Source organism: Budorcas taxicolor, chromosome 6, assembly GCF_023091745.1.
Source record: "Budorcas taxicolor isolate Tak-1 chromosome 6, Takin1.1, whole genome shotgun sequence".
Classification (NCBI taxonomy): Eukaryota; Metazoa; Chordata; class Mammalia; order Artiodactyla; family Bovidae; genus Budorcas; species Budorcas taxicolor.
Genome location: NC_068915.1, coordinates 110010831 through 110025712, shown reverse-complemented (window position 1 = coordinate 110025712; position 14882 = coordinate 110010831). Strand labels below are relative to the sequence as shown.

Genomic DNA, 14882 nt, shown 5'->3' with positions numbered 1-14882 from the left:
AGTTAACTTATGACAATTTTAGGCTGGAATTACTGCAAACTACAAATGCAAGTATTCCAAGAAAGTTTTTTTTTTTTTTTTTTAATATTTCTGTATTTGAAAGAATTCTAGAATAGTGACTATAATGCCTTTAGAGTCATTCTTCATCCTTGGGTGAACTGAGTTATCTCTAAAAAGTGGCTTTTTCTTAAATAACAAGTCAAGAAATTTAGGTTTTTCCATCTCTCTATATAAACTGGCATAAAGTTAAAGCAGCTACCAGGGTAAAAATAAGACCTTTCATAAAAACAAAGGCTCTTGTTAATAAATTTAGAATTTTATAGATGAGATAGGTGTTACTTAGTGCTTATTTTCATATGAAAAAAACGGTAAGATAAGCAGACAAAATGGTGGATGGCATAAGAAAATAAAAAAGTCACATACCCTTAAGAGGATCATGCTCTGCTCTCATAATATCAATAAGGGAATTTTCCAGAGAGTGCATATTCAAACTGTCATACATTCTACTTCGATCCTGGAAGAGAAGAAAAAAAAAGAATATAGTCAACACAATTTTTTCAAAAAGTGATGATTAATGTACTATTTAAATCTTCTTACATAAATCAGGACATTTGACTAATATAATATTACTAGTCAGTTTGCAACCCAAGACAATGTCAATAACTAAGGATCTCTTGAGCTTAATATCTCTTGTACTGGAGGACAATAGATTTCATACATTGATCTCCAAAATCCCATATCAAAAGTATCTCATTTAATCAGCAGTATTAATGCAATACAGTAAAAACAATTTCTGTTATCATTCTCAACTTATAAATATTTCTGAAATCTTATACACACAGAAAGCATTTTCAGTTGTTATTTAACTTTTAAACTTTAAACTTTTCACATATATATATAGGAATTTGGACACTGGCCCTTGAAAAATAAATATTTGGGGTGAAAAGGCTTAATTCCATAATGCACCATACTTTAAACATCAAACATTGTATGCTATTTAATAGTCAGAATTTCATAATAAAGAATGCATAAGCATCCTAAACAGTAAAAATTAAAAGCATGAAATACCAATTTCAGAACAAAGACAAACATCAAGAATAATCTTGACATATTGATCTCTGCATTTCCAAATCTTCTCTCCCCTCTACCCACTGTTGCAAAAAATGAAGGCAGGGGAGAAAAGGGCAAAAGAATTTTCACCACAGCAAGTTTCCTATATCATCAAGTCTCAGAACAAAGTCTTTTGTGAGTTGGAAATTTTGTTTGCTGAATGTCAAACCCTCAACTTGCTTACTAGAAGGAATCTGATTCTATAATGCTCATGAATTTATATTGCATTCTGTTCAATATACATTCAATAAACTTGAACAAATATAGACAGGGAGCCACCACAGCAAGCCCTGGCCTGTGCCCCACTAATTGCCAGGCAGTCTGTTCCCAAATTACGCCCATGTTAACCCCACTCATTTAGGTTTAAGTGTGTACCCTACCGGGTGGTTATGTGTTGTGTGTAAACGAGGGGAAAGTTGAGCAGGCAGGCCACTTTCAACTCTCAAAGAATGATGAACACAGAAAAAGGAAAGGAAGAACCAGAAAAGTTGGGGAAAAAAGTCTCCACAGAAATCAGAATGAGGCACTTCTTAACCTACGTCCCTGAGCTTCAAGGACCATGACATCTGTGAGATTATGTAATGCTCCATATGGACATGTATATGTGATTTTTTCCTGAAAAGGTTTATGGCTTTCCTTAGTTTTCCAAAGGAGTACACAATCCAGAGAACATCCAGAACCACACTTTTAGAAAGCCGAGGAAAAACATAAGAAGCTTTTCTTAGAGTACGTTGACTTTTAAAAATTCTCCTCTGATGTTTCAATGAGGGTTGCAAGCTTTTTTTTGCAGGGAGTGGGGGGCGGGCATATCACCACTGCAGACTAAATAAGTCACTATCAGAGAATCTGAAACTGTGCAAAGCAACAGTGAACGACAGAAGAATACTAGACCTGGAAGATCCTGCTGGAGCTTCATCACTACCTACATTAGCACCCCTTACTTAGTTTTATTTAGACTCCTGAGATGTAACACACCCACCAGTAATAGGTGTTCCCTAGAACAATGACCTTAATTGGGATGGAGGCACAGTCACTGAGCTGTAACAGCAACTCTTGCACTTAAGCATGCTTCAGGAACATCTGGAAGGCTTGTCAGACATACGAGTTTGCTGGGACTCATCAACTGATTCAATAGGTCTGATTCAACAGACCTGGAGTGGTCTCTGAGAATTTTATTTCCAGTAAGTACTCAGGTGATTCTGAGACTGCTGGTCCAAAGACCACACTTTAAGAAGCATTGCGCTTCTTAACCTGAACCTACTTAACCTTTTTAGGCTTTGTTCCATCTTCGAGAAAATAAAATAATCGCATCAAACTAGATGATGTCTAAAGTCCACTTTAAAAATAATAGAAATAATGGAAAAGCAAAAAACTTACAGTAGTATATAATAAATAAAACTGGGATACAGAAAAACTTGGGCAGAAATGACATGCATTTTGTAATCTATCCAAATATGTCCATCTTTTGTGCTTCTACTGTATGAGTTCATAACTAATTTGTTGGTTTTCCTGCCTCTGTCAATGAATTTCTAAGTTAATTCTAAGTAGGGACCTGCTAATTATGGAATATAGCTATCTCTCAAATGTTTGTTGAAGGAACAGTATTTATCTTTACCATAAAAACTGCAAAAGTTTAAGTTGAGTTCAGTGAGGGCAAAGACTGCACTTTTACGTGGTAATTACAAAGGACTACAAATCTTCTCAGAATCCTCCATGGACTAGGTACTCAAAATGTTAAGTAACTAAACTGAGACAAGTATCAGGTAATAATGTGACTTTGCTCTCGACTTGAATTTCCAACCACACAATAAAAGATTATATTCAAAGCTCCAAAATGTATTTAAAATATAGAATTTAAAAAGTAAACTGTCATGACAAAAATCTTTTAAAAAGTATGCTGTATCTAAGGGTTCTAAGATGGAATATAACATAGATACTTATAACATAGATACTTTATAGTCTATTGATCTTAAATTCTTACAAAGAAATGTGTTATGGTTCAGGGCTATCTTCTCAGGCTTATGTTTTCTCAACAGAATCAGACCATGACCTGTCTTCAGTCAACCTATGAACTTAATTAATGGTAACTAATACCACCCAAATTTGCATTTCTCATACAACTTTGATTTATGTATTTATTTGGCCAGCCTCTACCTCCATTCCAAGGAGTATGATTTTGCTTTAGAGCATAGCAAAATTAATGCAGAATCCTATATATACTGTCAACGGGCCATGGATAATATTTCAGGTATGAAGAGATAAGACATAAGCAAGTTATTCAGTAAATGTATCAACTCTGGCAACTCTGATTTTAAAATAAAAAAAGCCACATGTATTAACAGCTTTAGCTTTAATGCCTATATCCAACTGAAACAGTGAGATGCCCACTTAAAAAGTCCCTTATTCTCCTTTGCATATCAAGTCTCATCATGAAACAAACTCCTATTTCAGCAAAGAAAATAGCAAGCTATTTTAAAACTATTAACTTAGTTATACTTTATTAAGCATCAGCTGCAGCCCACATGATTTTTTAATCACCAAATACAAAATAGCCTTGAGCAGGCAAAGAGCTCATGACCTCGAAAAAGTTAAGTTTCTGGGTAATGGAACCTGGATGTTATTCCCATTAAAAAAAAAAAAAACACACAGATAATTCCATTAAGTAAAGTGTGGGGATTAAAATATAACTTCTGAAAAAAAAATAAACAAAACAGAAACATATCTGATTACAAGACAAACACTCATGCACTCTTCAGGAATAGGGACATTAGAACAAATCGTGTTCATGTAAACTCCCATTGGTTCAAAAGCTAAATGGAAATCCTGAATCCATTTTAACGTTACCATAAACACAGGAATTCTGATTATCAAAAAAATGATGTGAAATTGCAGCGATGTAATTTACATTTATTACTACATGGCTATTTGAAAATAGCCAATACATTTCACAAAAGTAAGAATCTACCAGAAAAAGTTTATCCAAATCTACTGCAGAAATATGAAAGCTATGTGGCAAAGAACCAACTAAATGGGCTTTCAGAAACTGAGATTACAGTATCCCACAACAATGAACAGGCAAAAATTAGAACACAATCGTAAAAAAACCCAACAATCTCTTATATTCTAATAGTTTGCTACAGTCTTTAAATACAGACATTTGCCAAAAAGACTTATGGAAGCAACAACGAACTCCTAGAAAGACTGAAAAACACAGAAAGAACAAAGTCATTCTAAGTTTAAAAAGGATGACCTGGGAAAGACTATAAACACTGAAAGGTAACTAATGTGGTCAACAGTGATATTAAAATACAACAAAAGGAACTTTAACTTACTTAAAAGGGAACTTTATGGGATGTTGTAGTTTTGCTTTGACATAATCAAAACAACCCTGTTTATTTCAAAAGAAGTAAGTAAGTAGAAGCTTTTTCTTTTTGACAATGATGTGTCCTCCCTATGAAAAAAGAGGCAGGTTATAGAAAGCCCACCAGGCTCCTCTGTCCATGGGATTCTCCAGGCAAGAATACTGGAGTGGGTTGCCATGCCCTCTCCCAGGGAATCTTTCCGATCCAGGGGTTGAACCTGGGTCTCCAGCATTGAAGGCAGGTGCTTTACCATCTGAGCCACAAGAAAAGCCCATAGAAAAACTCTATAGCATCATATTTAAAGTTATACCAGATGGCTTGGGCATATCTTCTTCTGCCTAAGTAGAAAGATCAACTGTTGTTGTATTTTTGTGTTTAGTTCTCCTGATTATACTCTCCTACCGCACCTTACTGAACAAGCAGCAGATACTGTACTGCTCTGCCTCAGGACGCAATGCAGCTCTCAATCTCATACACTCCCATCCGATTCTCTGGTTGTTCCACACAGAGATATCCCTTATTCATCCAACTGGACTTTCATCTTCTCAAAAGCAAAGAACAGTATCTCCCTGGACCTATCTCCAGGGTAAAGCACTACCGCATATACAATGAATATACATTTCTTGACCTTCCTTTATTATTCTAATCCTCAAAAAAGAGCTGTAACAGTGATTTAGGGGGAAAAACATCAAGCCCCAAATAGCCAAAGCTAATTTAGTATCCACAATGGTTAAATAAAATGGAAAGGTAAGTAAAAAAATACCTGGTGTAAGAATGTATCAAGTACAAGTAAAGAACTGAACACAGATAGGAAACAAAAAGGCTCATACGCACAGATAACCAGATCCCATCCTACCTTAGTTTCAGTAGGGATGATAGTTTCACAATTACCAGTGGCCCTATAACTCATCTAGTTTAAGAATCACAATTTAAGAAACACTTCATTAAATGAAAACTTGGACTTGGCCTTGTTTTTTGCATAATGTGAATAAAGCCTCCAAAGAATGTATTTTTCTGAGAGGTCCCCAGATTATCACATCACATCATAATAGCCTAGATATTAAAGATTAGAAAAAAATATCTTCAGTTAATTCAAGGTAGTTTATGTACATTCCCAGGAATTGCAGGGAGAACACCTATAAGACCCCAAGTCTAGAGCTGGAAAAAAATGTTATATATATATATATATATATATATATATATTCAGCTAAAGAGCAGGCCAGCTCTCACAGGCTTTACAGGCTATAATACAGTTTTAAAGGCATGGTGTTGGTTTGTTTACAGAAAACTGATATGCCATATATAAACTAAGTAATAACCTCAGCTCCTAGTATATTTACTCTATATTGAAAATATTCCAGTATTAATGAATAAATATACTGCAGCCTGTTTATCTGCCTGAAAATTCAAACTTAAGGTAATTTAGAATTCATACTTTTGAGTATGACTTAGCACACTAGCAAGAGTAGCTAATAGCATTTTAAACAAAAGTAGTATTATATTTAGCCTTAAAGAAACTAATAAAAATACATTCATTTTAAACTCAGAAATGAATATAACAATTTATATTTGTTTTTAAAAAGTTTTTAATCTGAAGTTTTTTGATTAAAAAAAGAGAGGGTATTTTAAATAAGGAAATGCCAATGTGAAAATTTTACATACAACTGAAATAAAACCAATGTACAAAACTATTTCTTTTCCATTTACTAAATTCAGTTACACGTCCCATTCTTGGTATAGGTTAGGCCAGGTACAAGAATTAAGACTTTAGTTCTACAGTTTACTACAGTTTAGACTTAAATCAATTTGAGACTTCAGGAAATTTTAAAAGTTAAATGTTTTTAAATAATTTATTTGTTAACTAAAATGTATTAGTATAAAAATATTGTATATGATGAAAAAAGATCAGAAATGAAAGTAATCTTCCCAGATATTTAAGAGTCTAAGTATTTTCTATAATTTTAACTTTGCCAAATAGTGAGGAACTACCCAACTGTTTAAGATACCAAATGCAGCTGCTGCTTTAGTTTGTAGTGCTGCTGTATTTCTAAGAAACTCAACTTCAAATACCTCAACCTTTTATGGAAAGACAGAAACCCTGAACAAATTTTGTATAATAAGTACCATTAGGGTACTCAAAGAAAAAACAATATTGCTTTTAAGGCCAGGTGGGATGTCATACAGGATACCTCCACCGCCTGGGACCAATGCCCATTGCTCCCCCTGGCCCCCGAATAAAGCAAGACCCTTGTATTCTAAAAATAAAGAAGGGGGGATAAGGAAGCAAGGAGCAAAAGACGTGGCCACAATAGATGAAAGAAAGCACAAGAGCTGGCTACGAAGGCCTTACAGGATCTAGTTCTAGACATTTCTCTTTACAGATAGGGAAAGTATGACCCAAAGAGATGAAAGCCCATAAACTGTGTCATTCAATGTCAAAAAACTCGTGAGAGGAAGATGATGATTCAGGTTTCAGATCTCCTTTTCTTCTAGGTCAGTTCACTTTCCACTATCTTTTTCTTCACCATTCTCTTCAACTTCATCCTCATATCTCGGGCTCAGGAATCCACAGGGATTGCCAGTATCTCAGTAATTTACCAAAAAATAAAAATAAATTATCCTTATGCATCAAAATCCTTTTTCCTAAAGTGAATTTACCTTAAATCCTAAGGGCATAGATAAGAGCAGAGAAGCTGAGTGGGAGGGCTGACGGCTCTCATCCTGTGGCAGTCCCATGGGCACCTCTGCAGAGCCCAGTTTGAAAATTTCCCTTTCATTATGACCTCCATCTATTGCAGCATTTTTCTACCCACTGAAGCCATCTTAATAACCTAATCTCTCAACATCTGCCCCCCCAACCCCCATGGATCCTCACTGATATCTTTGTCTTCTTTTTCCTCCACAGTTACACATCCCGCTCACATATCCTCCTGCTTCCTCCTGGTACAACCTCTTCAAATAATTATGTCCTTTCTTGTCTAAAAACATGTCCCTTGCCACCTTCAAAATAATTACCAGTTTTTCTCTTCTAGCATACCATCTCCTAGGCATTTATGTATTTAATTGGAACACCATAACTTGAAAATGCCCACTAATATAGCCTAGAAGAAGCAGAGAGGAGAAGAGAGGAGAGCAGAAATAGATGGATTACACTGCAACATTAATAAGATAATAAATTACAAATTACATGCGATACGTACTTATTTCTAACTGGAGATCCTGGCAGGACTACTTTGGTAAATAGGTGGACTTATTTAAAACAAGTGCTAATGGCTGATTACTGAAGTTACTGCCAACCCTCCCAGTTAGAATGCTATTTTCAAATGTAATATTAATCTGTTTATACAGTCTTTACTTGTAAAATCATTTCATGTTGATAAAGTAACTAAGGATAACAGAGCTCCATTCACTGGACTCCCACAATGTCAAGTCTATGGTCATTCAAACTTGGGCTCTGTAGTAAAGAATCCTCTTTTTTGAGGACTGAGTGTTCTACTTGTCCTGCAAATTATTCTCATCACCTGGTACCCAGTATGCATTCAAATTTCATCTGCAGGAAGAGAGATAGCATTTTGTAACCATAAAGGACTTGAAGGTAATTCGATTAAGACTTGACTCTCAGATGTTTGACTCAGTTTCTTTCCTACAAGGAACTGATTATTTGAGAGTAGATAAGTGTATATAATAGCAGCAACAAAATTTAGAGAAATACCATAAAATTTTTTATAAAGGTGAAATACTGAACTAAGGGCTTTCTTAGAAGTATATCTCAAGACAAATACAGCATGATTCATGAAAAAGTTTGCCAAAAAATTCTATAAAACATTTATGAAATATACAATTAGATGTTAAACATATGATTTTATACCTAACTGCAAATGATTCTGAAGACATAAAATATGTTCAGTTTAAATGATTCTGAAAAGAGATAAAAGGTGTTCAGTTTGACTGATGTTTAAAGTTAGGTGCACTTGGGTATATGATTCCTTTTTCCAAAAACAAATCAATTACGTTCAGGAAATGTAAAATGGTTATGAGTTACTTTCAAATTTAAAAACAAAGCACTTTAAATAGTTTAAGTGATCCTTTAAAAATAAATTGCTTTCACACTTTCTGACATATGCTTAAACAAGTATAATTGAAAAGTACATACTCAATCCTACTCACAATACAAATACTAAACCCCTAGCCAAAATCCTGATAAGTACACACTGTGCAGCCTACCTGGTCTATTCTGGATGTTCCGGCTGCAGTGCACCAACTATCTTGGAGTGAATCTGAGCCCCAAGCTGGCAACTGCAAACTAGATCTCACCTTCAATAGCATAGAAGTTTTCATCAGAAACAAGCAGTTCTCTTCCCCATACCCACCCACAAAAAAAAAAAAAAGAAAGAAAGAAAGAAAAGGAACAAAGAATGAAAAGGAAAAAAAAAACAATCAAAAGTTCTATCTTGCATCTTTGTTCCATCCTCTAATAGTGTTAAGGGAAAGATATTCTCATTTTAGATAATATAAGGGGACTTCATTAACTTAAAATATCAACAAAATATTAAAGGTCTGAAAAAATGTCTAATCCTCATAAATATTAGGCCACATTTAGAAAAAGTCACTAAATCAGTGAACAAATTTGAATTCAACGTAAAACACCCTAATATTATTTTGCCTCGATCAGAGCTGCACTAACTATATTTGAATATACATACTGCTGATCATAGTTAAATTCACGAACAATTACTAAATATTTTAGTTTAGCTATATTGGAGGAGAAACTCATTTTGGTGGCCTATTAAAGATTAATAAATTAAGGCATTCACATGGAGCTGCAAATTAAAAAGCTTCAATATGAATTTAAGAAATATAGCAGGGTTTTTCTGTACTTTATGAAGCTTATTTTCTATTATGTATTTAGAGAAATTTTTTTTTAGTCTCATTTTCTCTGTATAGGTATTTCATCCTGTGATAATTAGACACTTAAAACATTGGAGCTTTCTCATTTTAATCCATGAACTTTATCATACTATTACAACTACTACCACCCAATTTCCTATATTGAAAGACTAACATTAGAAACAAGGCCATTTATACATCATTCTTACCTGTAAGGGTAAGAGTGTATTACTATTGTTGTCCGTTCGGAACACATTATCTTCAATCCAAGATTTTGGAGTCAGTGATGGAGTAGAGCGAGTGAATTTCGGTGGTGCTATGACATTACCAGAAAACGGTTTCTTCAATGGAGATATCTGATTCATAGCTCCTGGAAGCCCCATGTTTCCAGTTCTACGGTGATCTCTGCCATGCATCGCTCCCCAGGACATACTTCCGGTGCCCCAGCCACTGCTTTGATGGTTGCTCCAAGGAGATTGTTTCAGAAGAGGCTGGGGAAAACACATCTATTTAAATTACAGGCATTTAAAGAGTTTATAATTGAAATCCAAACCTAGGCCTGAGTTAAGAATTCATATAATCTTTAATAGACTTGAGATCTTATATATGAAAACATATTCACTTAATGCTAGGTGACTTTTCGTACTCTCGTCTACATAAATTATAATGAATCAAGCAGGTATTTCACAACAATTACTAAAACAGAACCATGCAGTTACTTTGTTTCCCTTCAAAGAGAGCCATATACATGACTGATATGAAGAAAAAACTAAAGATAAAAATTGAAATTAACTTTGAAGATCCTTAAAGATATAACTTACACTATGATTTTTATGCAATCATATTCTGCTAAGCCTACCACTAGAAATAGAGTTTTTTATTTATTAAAATATACCAATCATATGAGTGACATATTTAGACTTTAGGTTTCTAATACAAGTTATATCACTGTATAAGTGGTAAATAACATTTGGCTTTATTCTATTGCATGGAATAAAAATGCCTTTGGGGGATAGAGAAAATACAAAAAATATCTCTTTTTTTGCACTGTTTATTCAACTTTTAAAATATTTTATTCCACTTTTAATGTACTTTCTTCGAAATTTTTCTAGTTGTTATTTCACTTAACTATCCAAGAAACTGTTATTATCTGCTATCATCCATAGGTGGATACACTGAGATAACTATATACTTTGATCATTCTAGTAGAGATCTTAATAATACAAGTCTGCATTAATGTCATCCATTTTCAAAAATAAATTATACTCCAAAACAGAACCAATGACAATAAAAGTTAAGTCATCAAAGAATGAAAAATTCTCCAAGAGGCTATAACTGTAGATTTTGAAGAGTATTAATCGCTAGCAATTATATTGTCAATAAGCTTATAATTTAATAATTTTGTGATAAAGTTACTGTAAGTCAAGCACTCTTAAACCTATTTTTTGCGTAAACCTGGTCTATAGTACCTGTTTAAAAATTTTTTTTAATGCTAATATAACCATGAATATATACTACCCTTTTCCCCTCTACATACTTCAAAAGCATAGCTAAGGGTCCATGGACAAATCCCTTGAGGGCCTTACTTTCCTCATGGACACAGTGCTCAAACTTCTCTTGTAGTGATCTAAAATTCCATTTAATAGCTGGGTGACCTTTTACACTCCATTGCAAGACCTTTCTGTTTGACAAAAAGCAGATTACAGTTAAATATGGATCTCTGTATACAGTCTTCTAATAATAATCCATGGCCTCAAGAACACAAACATACCTATTGATAATTGCCGCCACAGGTTTCCAGCTAAAACAGAAAGACCCTGACATCCGAAAGATAGTTCTTCAAGATCAGAGAAATCATGGAAAAGTGGCATATTATTTCAAAATAACCTAATTTCAACTCTTACAGGCCACATTCTCCTTTCTCAGGGAGAAACCAGTGGAGTGATTCAACAAAAGCTGTTAACTGTTATTCTGGTTAATTTAAATAGACTGTTAACTGTTACTTGGGTTAATTTAGATAGTAGTCACCTCTTGAAAAGGTTAATCCTTAAAAACTAACCGGTCAATGGAAAAAGTTACATCAGTAAGTTAATACTTAAGGTTAAGGTCCAATTTTGCTTCTCAATCTTTAATCACTGAAGTGGCCTTAGACAGAATAACCACTTTAATAAATGCTGACTAGATCAAAAGAAAAAAAAAGAACAACAAAATACTCTTTCAATGTCAACTAACCAACTCAGCGGTCACTCAGACGCTGTCCTGACAGGATAACAACACAGACCTTGAATTTCAGAAAGGACCCGGATGAATAACCTGCCTGTTATGATTTTATAGCTACACTACTCCCTTAAAATATACCCCCTTAAAATAATCTTCAAAAGAAGATTACGGCGACCAAAAAAAAAAAAGGAAAAGTCTTCTCTTCAAGGTAACACACTAATCGCAGGCTCGTTTAGTTTTAAAACCTACAAGGTATTACCCAAACCTTGAGAGGCACAGAAAGTGAAACAACCTTGCAGCACCTATCTCAACCATCTGACAGCTCGGGGGGCCGACCCACGCGGGGAGGCAGGCAGGTCGGCGGGAGGAGTGCTGCCCGGCGGCCCCTCGCCGACGCGGGTCCCGCCGGGTTAGGCGGTGCGGCGGCCACCGCCTCGCCCGCGACGGCTCCCTCCGGCCAATTCAGGAGAAAAGAAACCCCAAAGCAAAAAGGCCTTTCCTCCCGTTCCCCCACTGGACGGCGGCGGAGGCTCACGGGCTGCCCACGCGCGTCGCCTCCGGTAATCCTTCCCCAGCTCGCTTCCCACAGCCGCTCCCCCCGAGGCCGCCGCCCGAGCCCGCCGGTCCCGCGTCGCCGGCCCCTCGGTCCCCGCACCCCGGCCGCCTCCCCGCGTCTCCCGGGCTCGGGGAAGCCGACCGGCTGGTCGGCCGGCCGCCCGCCCGGCCATGCGGCTCCGGCGGAGCCCCGGGGTCCCCCGCTCCGCGGGACCTGAGGGGACGTCGCGCCCGGACACCCGCCGCCCCGGCCCGGGCGCCATTCCGCCCCGACCCCAGCCTCCAGCGCCGCGCCGGGGCGTTCGAGGGGGCGCCCGGCCGGGGCCACTTCCAGCCGGGCCCGCCTCCGGAGCACCACGGCTCACGGTGGCCACAGCCCTCCTGCCCCTCCGGCGGCCGGTGGCCCGAGTCCCGTGGCCCTTCACCGCCCTCCGCGTCCCACTCCCTCGGGCGAGCGGCCCTCGCCGCGGCTCCTCGGGGCCGCTCGGGCCGAGCCCGGTCACCGGCCGCCCCGCCCGCGGTCTCCCCGGCCCCGCGACGCAGCCGGGCGGCCGCCCGTCCGCCGTTACCTGGTGGTGGTTGTAGGAGTTCCTCTGCTGCAGGAAGGCGGCGGCCGCCGCCTGGTGCTGCTGCTGGAGCTGCGGGCTGACGGGCGACCTCCGGCTCTGCGGCTGCTGCGGCGCCGCGGGCGGCGGGGGCTGCTGCTGAGGTAAATTCATGGCGGGCGGCGGGGGCACGGCGGCCGCCGAGAAAGGGCCCCCGAAGCCGCCGCCGCCACCGCCGCTCGCCGGCACGCTGAGCCCCGCGCAGCCGTGCGGGGACACCGGCGAAAAGCTCGGGAAGAAGGCCGGGTTCATGGACGACGGCAGCCCGGGGTAGAAGCCGTTCTCCGAATCAGGGCTGGGCGGCGGCATGGCGCTGAGCGAGCCGCCGCCGCCGCCGCCACCGCCACCCGGGGTGGCGGCCGACGAGCCCGGCGGCTGCGGCTGCGGCTGCGGCGGCTGCTGGGGAGGCGGCGGCGGCGGCGGCTGCTGGGGCGGCGGCGGCGGCTGGGACTGGGGCGGCGGCGACGCGGTCTGCACGGACCAGGGGGTGCCGAAGCCGGGCAGCGGCGGCGGCGACGCGGAGCCGCCTCCCCCTCCGCCGCCGGGGGGCCCCCCGCCCCCGCTGCCGCCGCCGCCGCCGCCGCCGCCCGGGTGCGGAAGGTCTGGGCTCTGCAGGCTGCTGAAGGCGCCCGCGCCGAGCGCCCCGCCGGGCAGGAGGTTACTGGGACTGTTGAGCAGAGGGTGGTTGGGAGACTCCATGGAGCCCGGCGCGGGGTTCACCGGCGGCGTCGAGGGGGCCAAGCCCGCATTGGGGGGCTCGGCGGCGCTGCCCTCGCCCGCGGCCGGGGTCTTGCGAGGGCTGCCCGCGCCTCCGTGGCGGCGCCGCGGGGCTGCGGGCGGCGAAGGCTGGAGCTGCGGGAGCGGGGGCAGGTCGGCCGGGCGCTGCCGCGGGGCGAAGTCCTGCGGCGGGAGGTGCTGCGGGTGCGGGAGGCTGAACTGCGGCGGCGGCGGCTGCTGGCGCTGGACGGTCGGCGCCGGCTGGAGGAGCTGGCCGGGCGGCGGCGGCGGCGGCGGGCTGAACCGGCCCGGGCAGTGGAGCGACGGCGGCAGCGGCTTCGAGTCCGGAGGGTGGGGAAGATGGGGAGGGCTGAACTCTTTCCTCTTCTGGCTGCTCAGCTGCTGCTGCTGCCGCTTACTGAAGTCCTGCGGGGAGGAGGTGCGGCGGCAGCAGCAGCAGGAGGCGGAGGAGGAGGAGGGGTGGTGCAGACTCGGTTTGAAGTCCTGGGAGGGGAGGAGGTGGGTCACACCCGCGTTCGTGCCGCCGCCGGGGTGGTGGTTGGGGAGTTTCTCCGTGGCCGCCGCCCCCGAGAGCGGCCGCGCCGGCTGCTGTGTCAGCCCCAGCAGCAGCTCATCCTGCATGGTCTGCTGATGCGCCAGGAACGGGGAGGAAGAGGAAGCAGCGGCGGCAGCAGCCGAGCGGTCCGCGCCGCCGCAGCCGAGGGGGATCGACAAGGGGGAGGAGGCCTCCGAGAAGCCGGTGACAGGCAACGGCGGCGGCGAGAGCGGGCCGAAGGGCGTGGCGGAGGGCAGCGGGGCGGCGGGTCCCGCGGCGGAGGGACAGTACGCCCCGCCACTGAACAGGGACCCGGGGCTGTTGCCTCGGAGAGGGGCGGTGTGCAGCACCCCAAAGCCGAAGTCCCTCATTTATCAGGCCGGCGGCCGCGGGAGGAGACGCGCCCCGTCCGCCGCCGCCGCCCTGCCTAAGAAGCCGCCGGATCTGAGGTGGAGCGGCCGTGGTGGAAGGAGGTGGGGCGGGGGGAGTCAGTGAAGGAGGGACACCGTGACTGAGCCAGGGGGCACCGACTTCGGCCCCCGCCACCCCTCGCGGCGCTCACCGCCACCTCCCGAGACCGGCTCGGGCTCCGCCGCCGCGGCCGCCGCGGCCGCCGCCGCCCAGGCCGCTTAAGAAGCCCGGAACGTGCGTCAGCGCCACCTCACAATCACGCCGCCCCCCGCGGTGCGTCCCGGCACGCGCGTGCCAGCGGCCGCCGCGCCCCCCGCTGCCGCGCCCCCCCGCCACCCCGCCTCTCATGAATATACAGATGAGGGCCGGGGACGCGCTCGCGTTCTCGGGAGGGCGGGGGCGAGCGCGGGCGCGAGAGCGAGTGCCGCGTCTCCTCAGGCTACCCCCGCGTCCGGGAAA

The 14882-nt window shown here is 43.0% G+C and overlaps 1 protein-coding gene across 2 annotated transcripts in view; it reads right to left on the bottom strand.

Annotated features, from left to right (window-relative positions):
• CPEB2 (cytoplasmic polyadenylation element binding protein 2) overlaps positions 1-14383 on the bottom strand; it is a 75192-nt gene extending 60809 nt beyond the window's left edge. The window contains exons 1-4 of one of the 2 annotated variants that reach the window (XM_052641977.1): positions 12704-14383; positions 9569-9850; positions 8697-8786; positions 424-514 (exon numbers count right to left, since the gene is read on the bottom strand). In XM_052641977.1, the coding sequence (XP_052497937.1) occupies positions 424-514; positions 8697-8786; positions 9569-9850; positions 12704-14383 (2143 nt within the window). The remainder of the gene's footprint in view (positions 1-423; positions 515-8696; positions 8787-9568; positions 9851-12703) is intronic. The other variant, XM_052641978.1, reaches the window with a different exon arrangement.
• Positions 14384-14882: the final 499 nt, after the last annotated feature.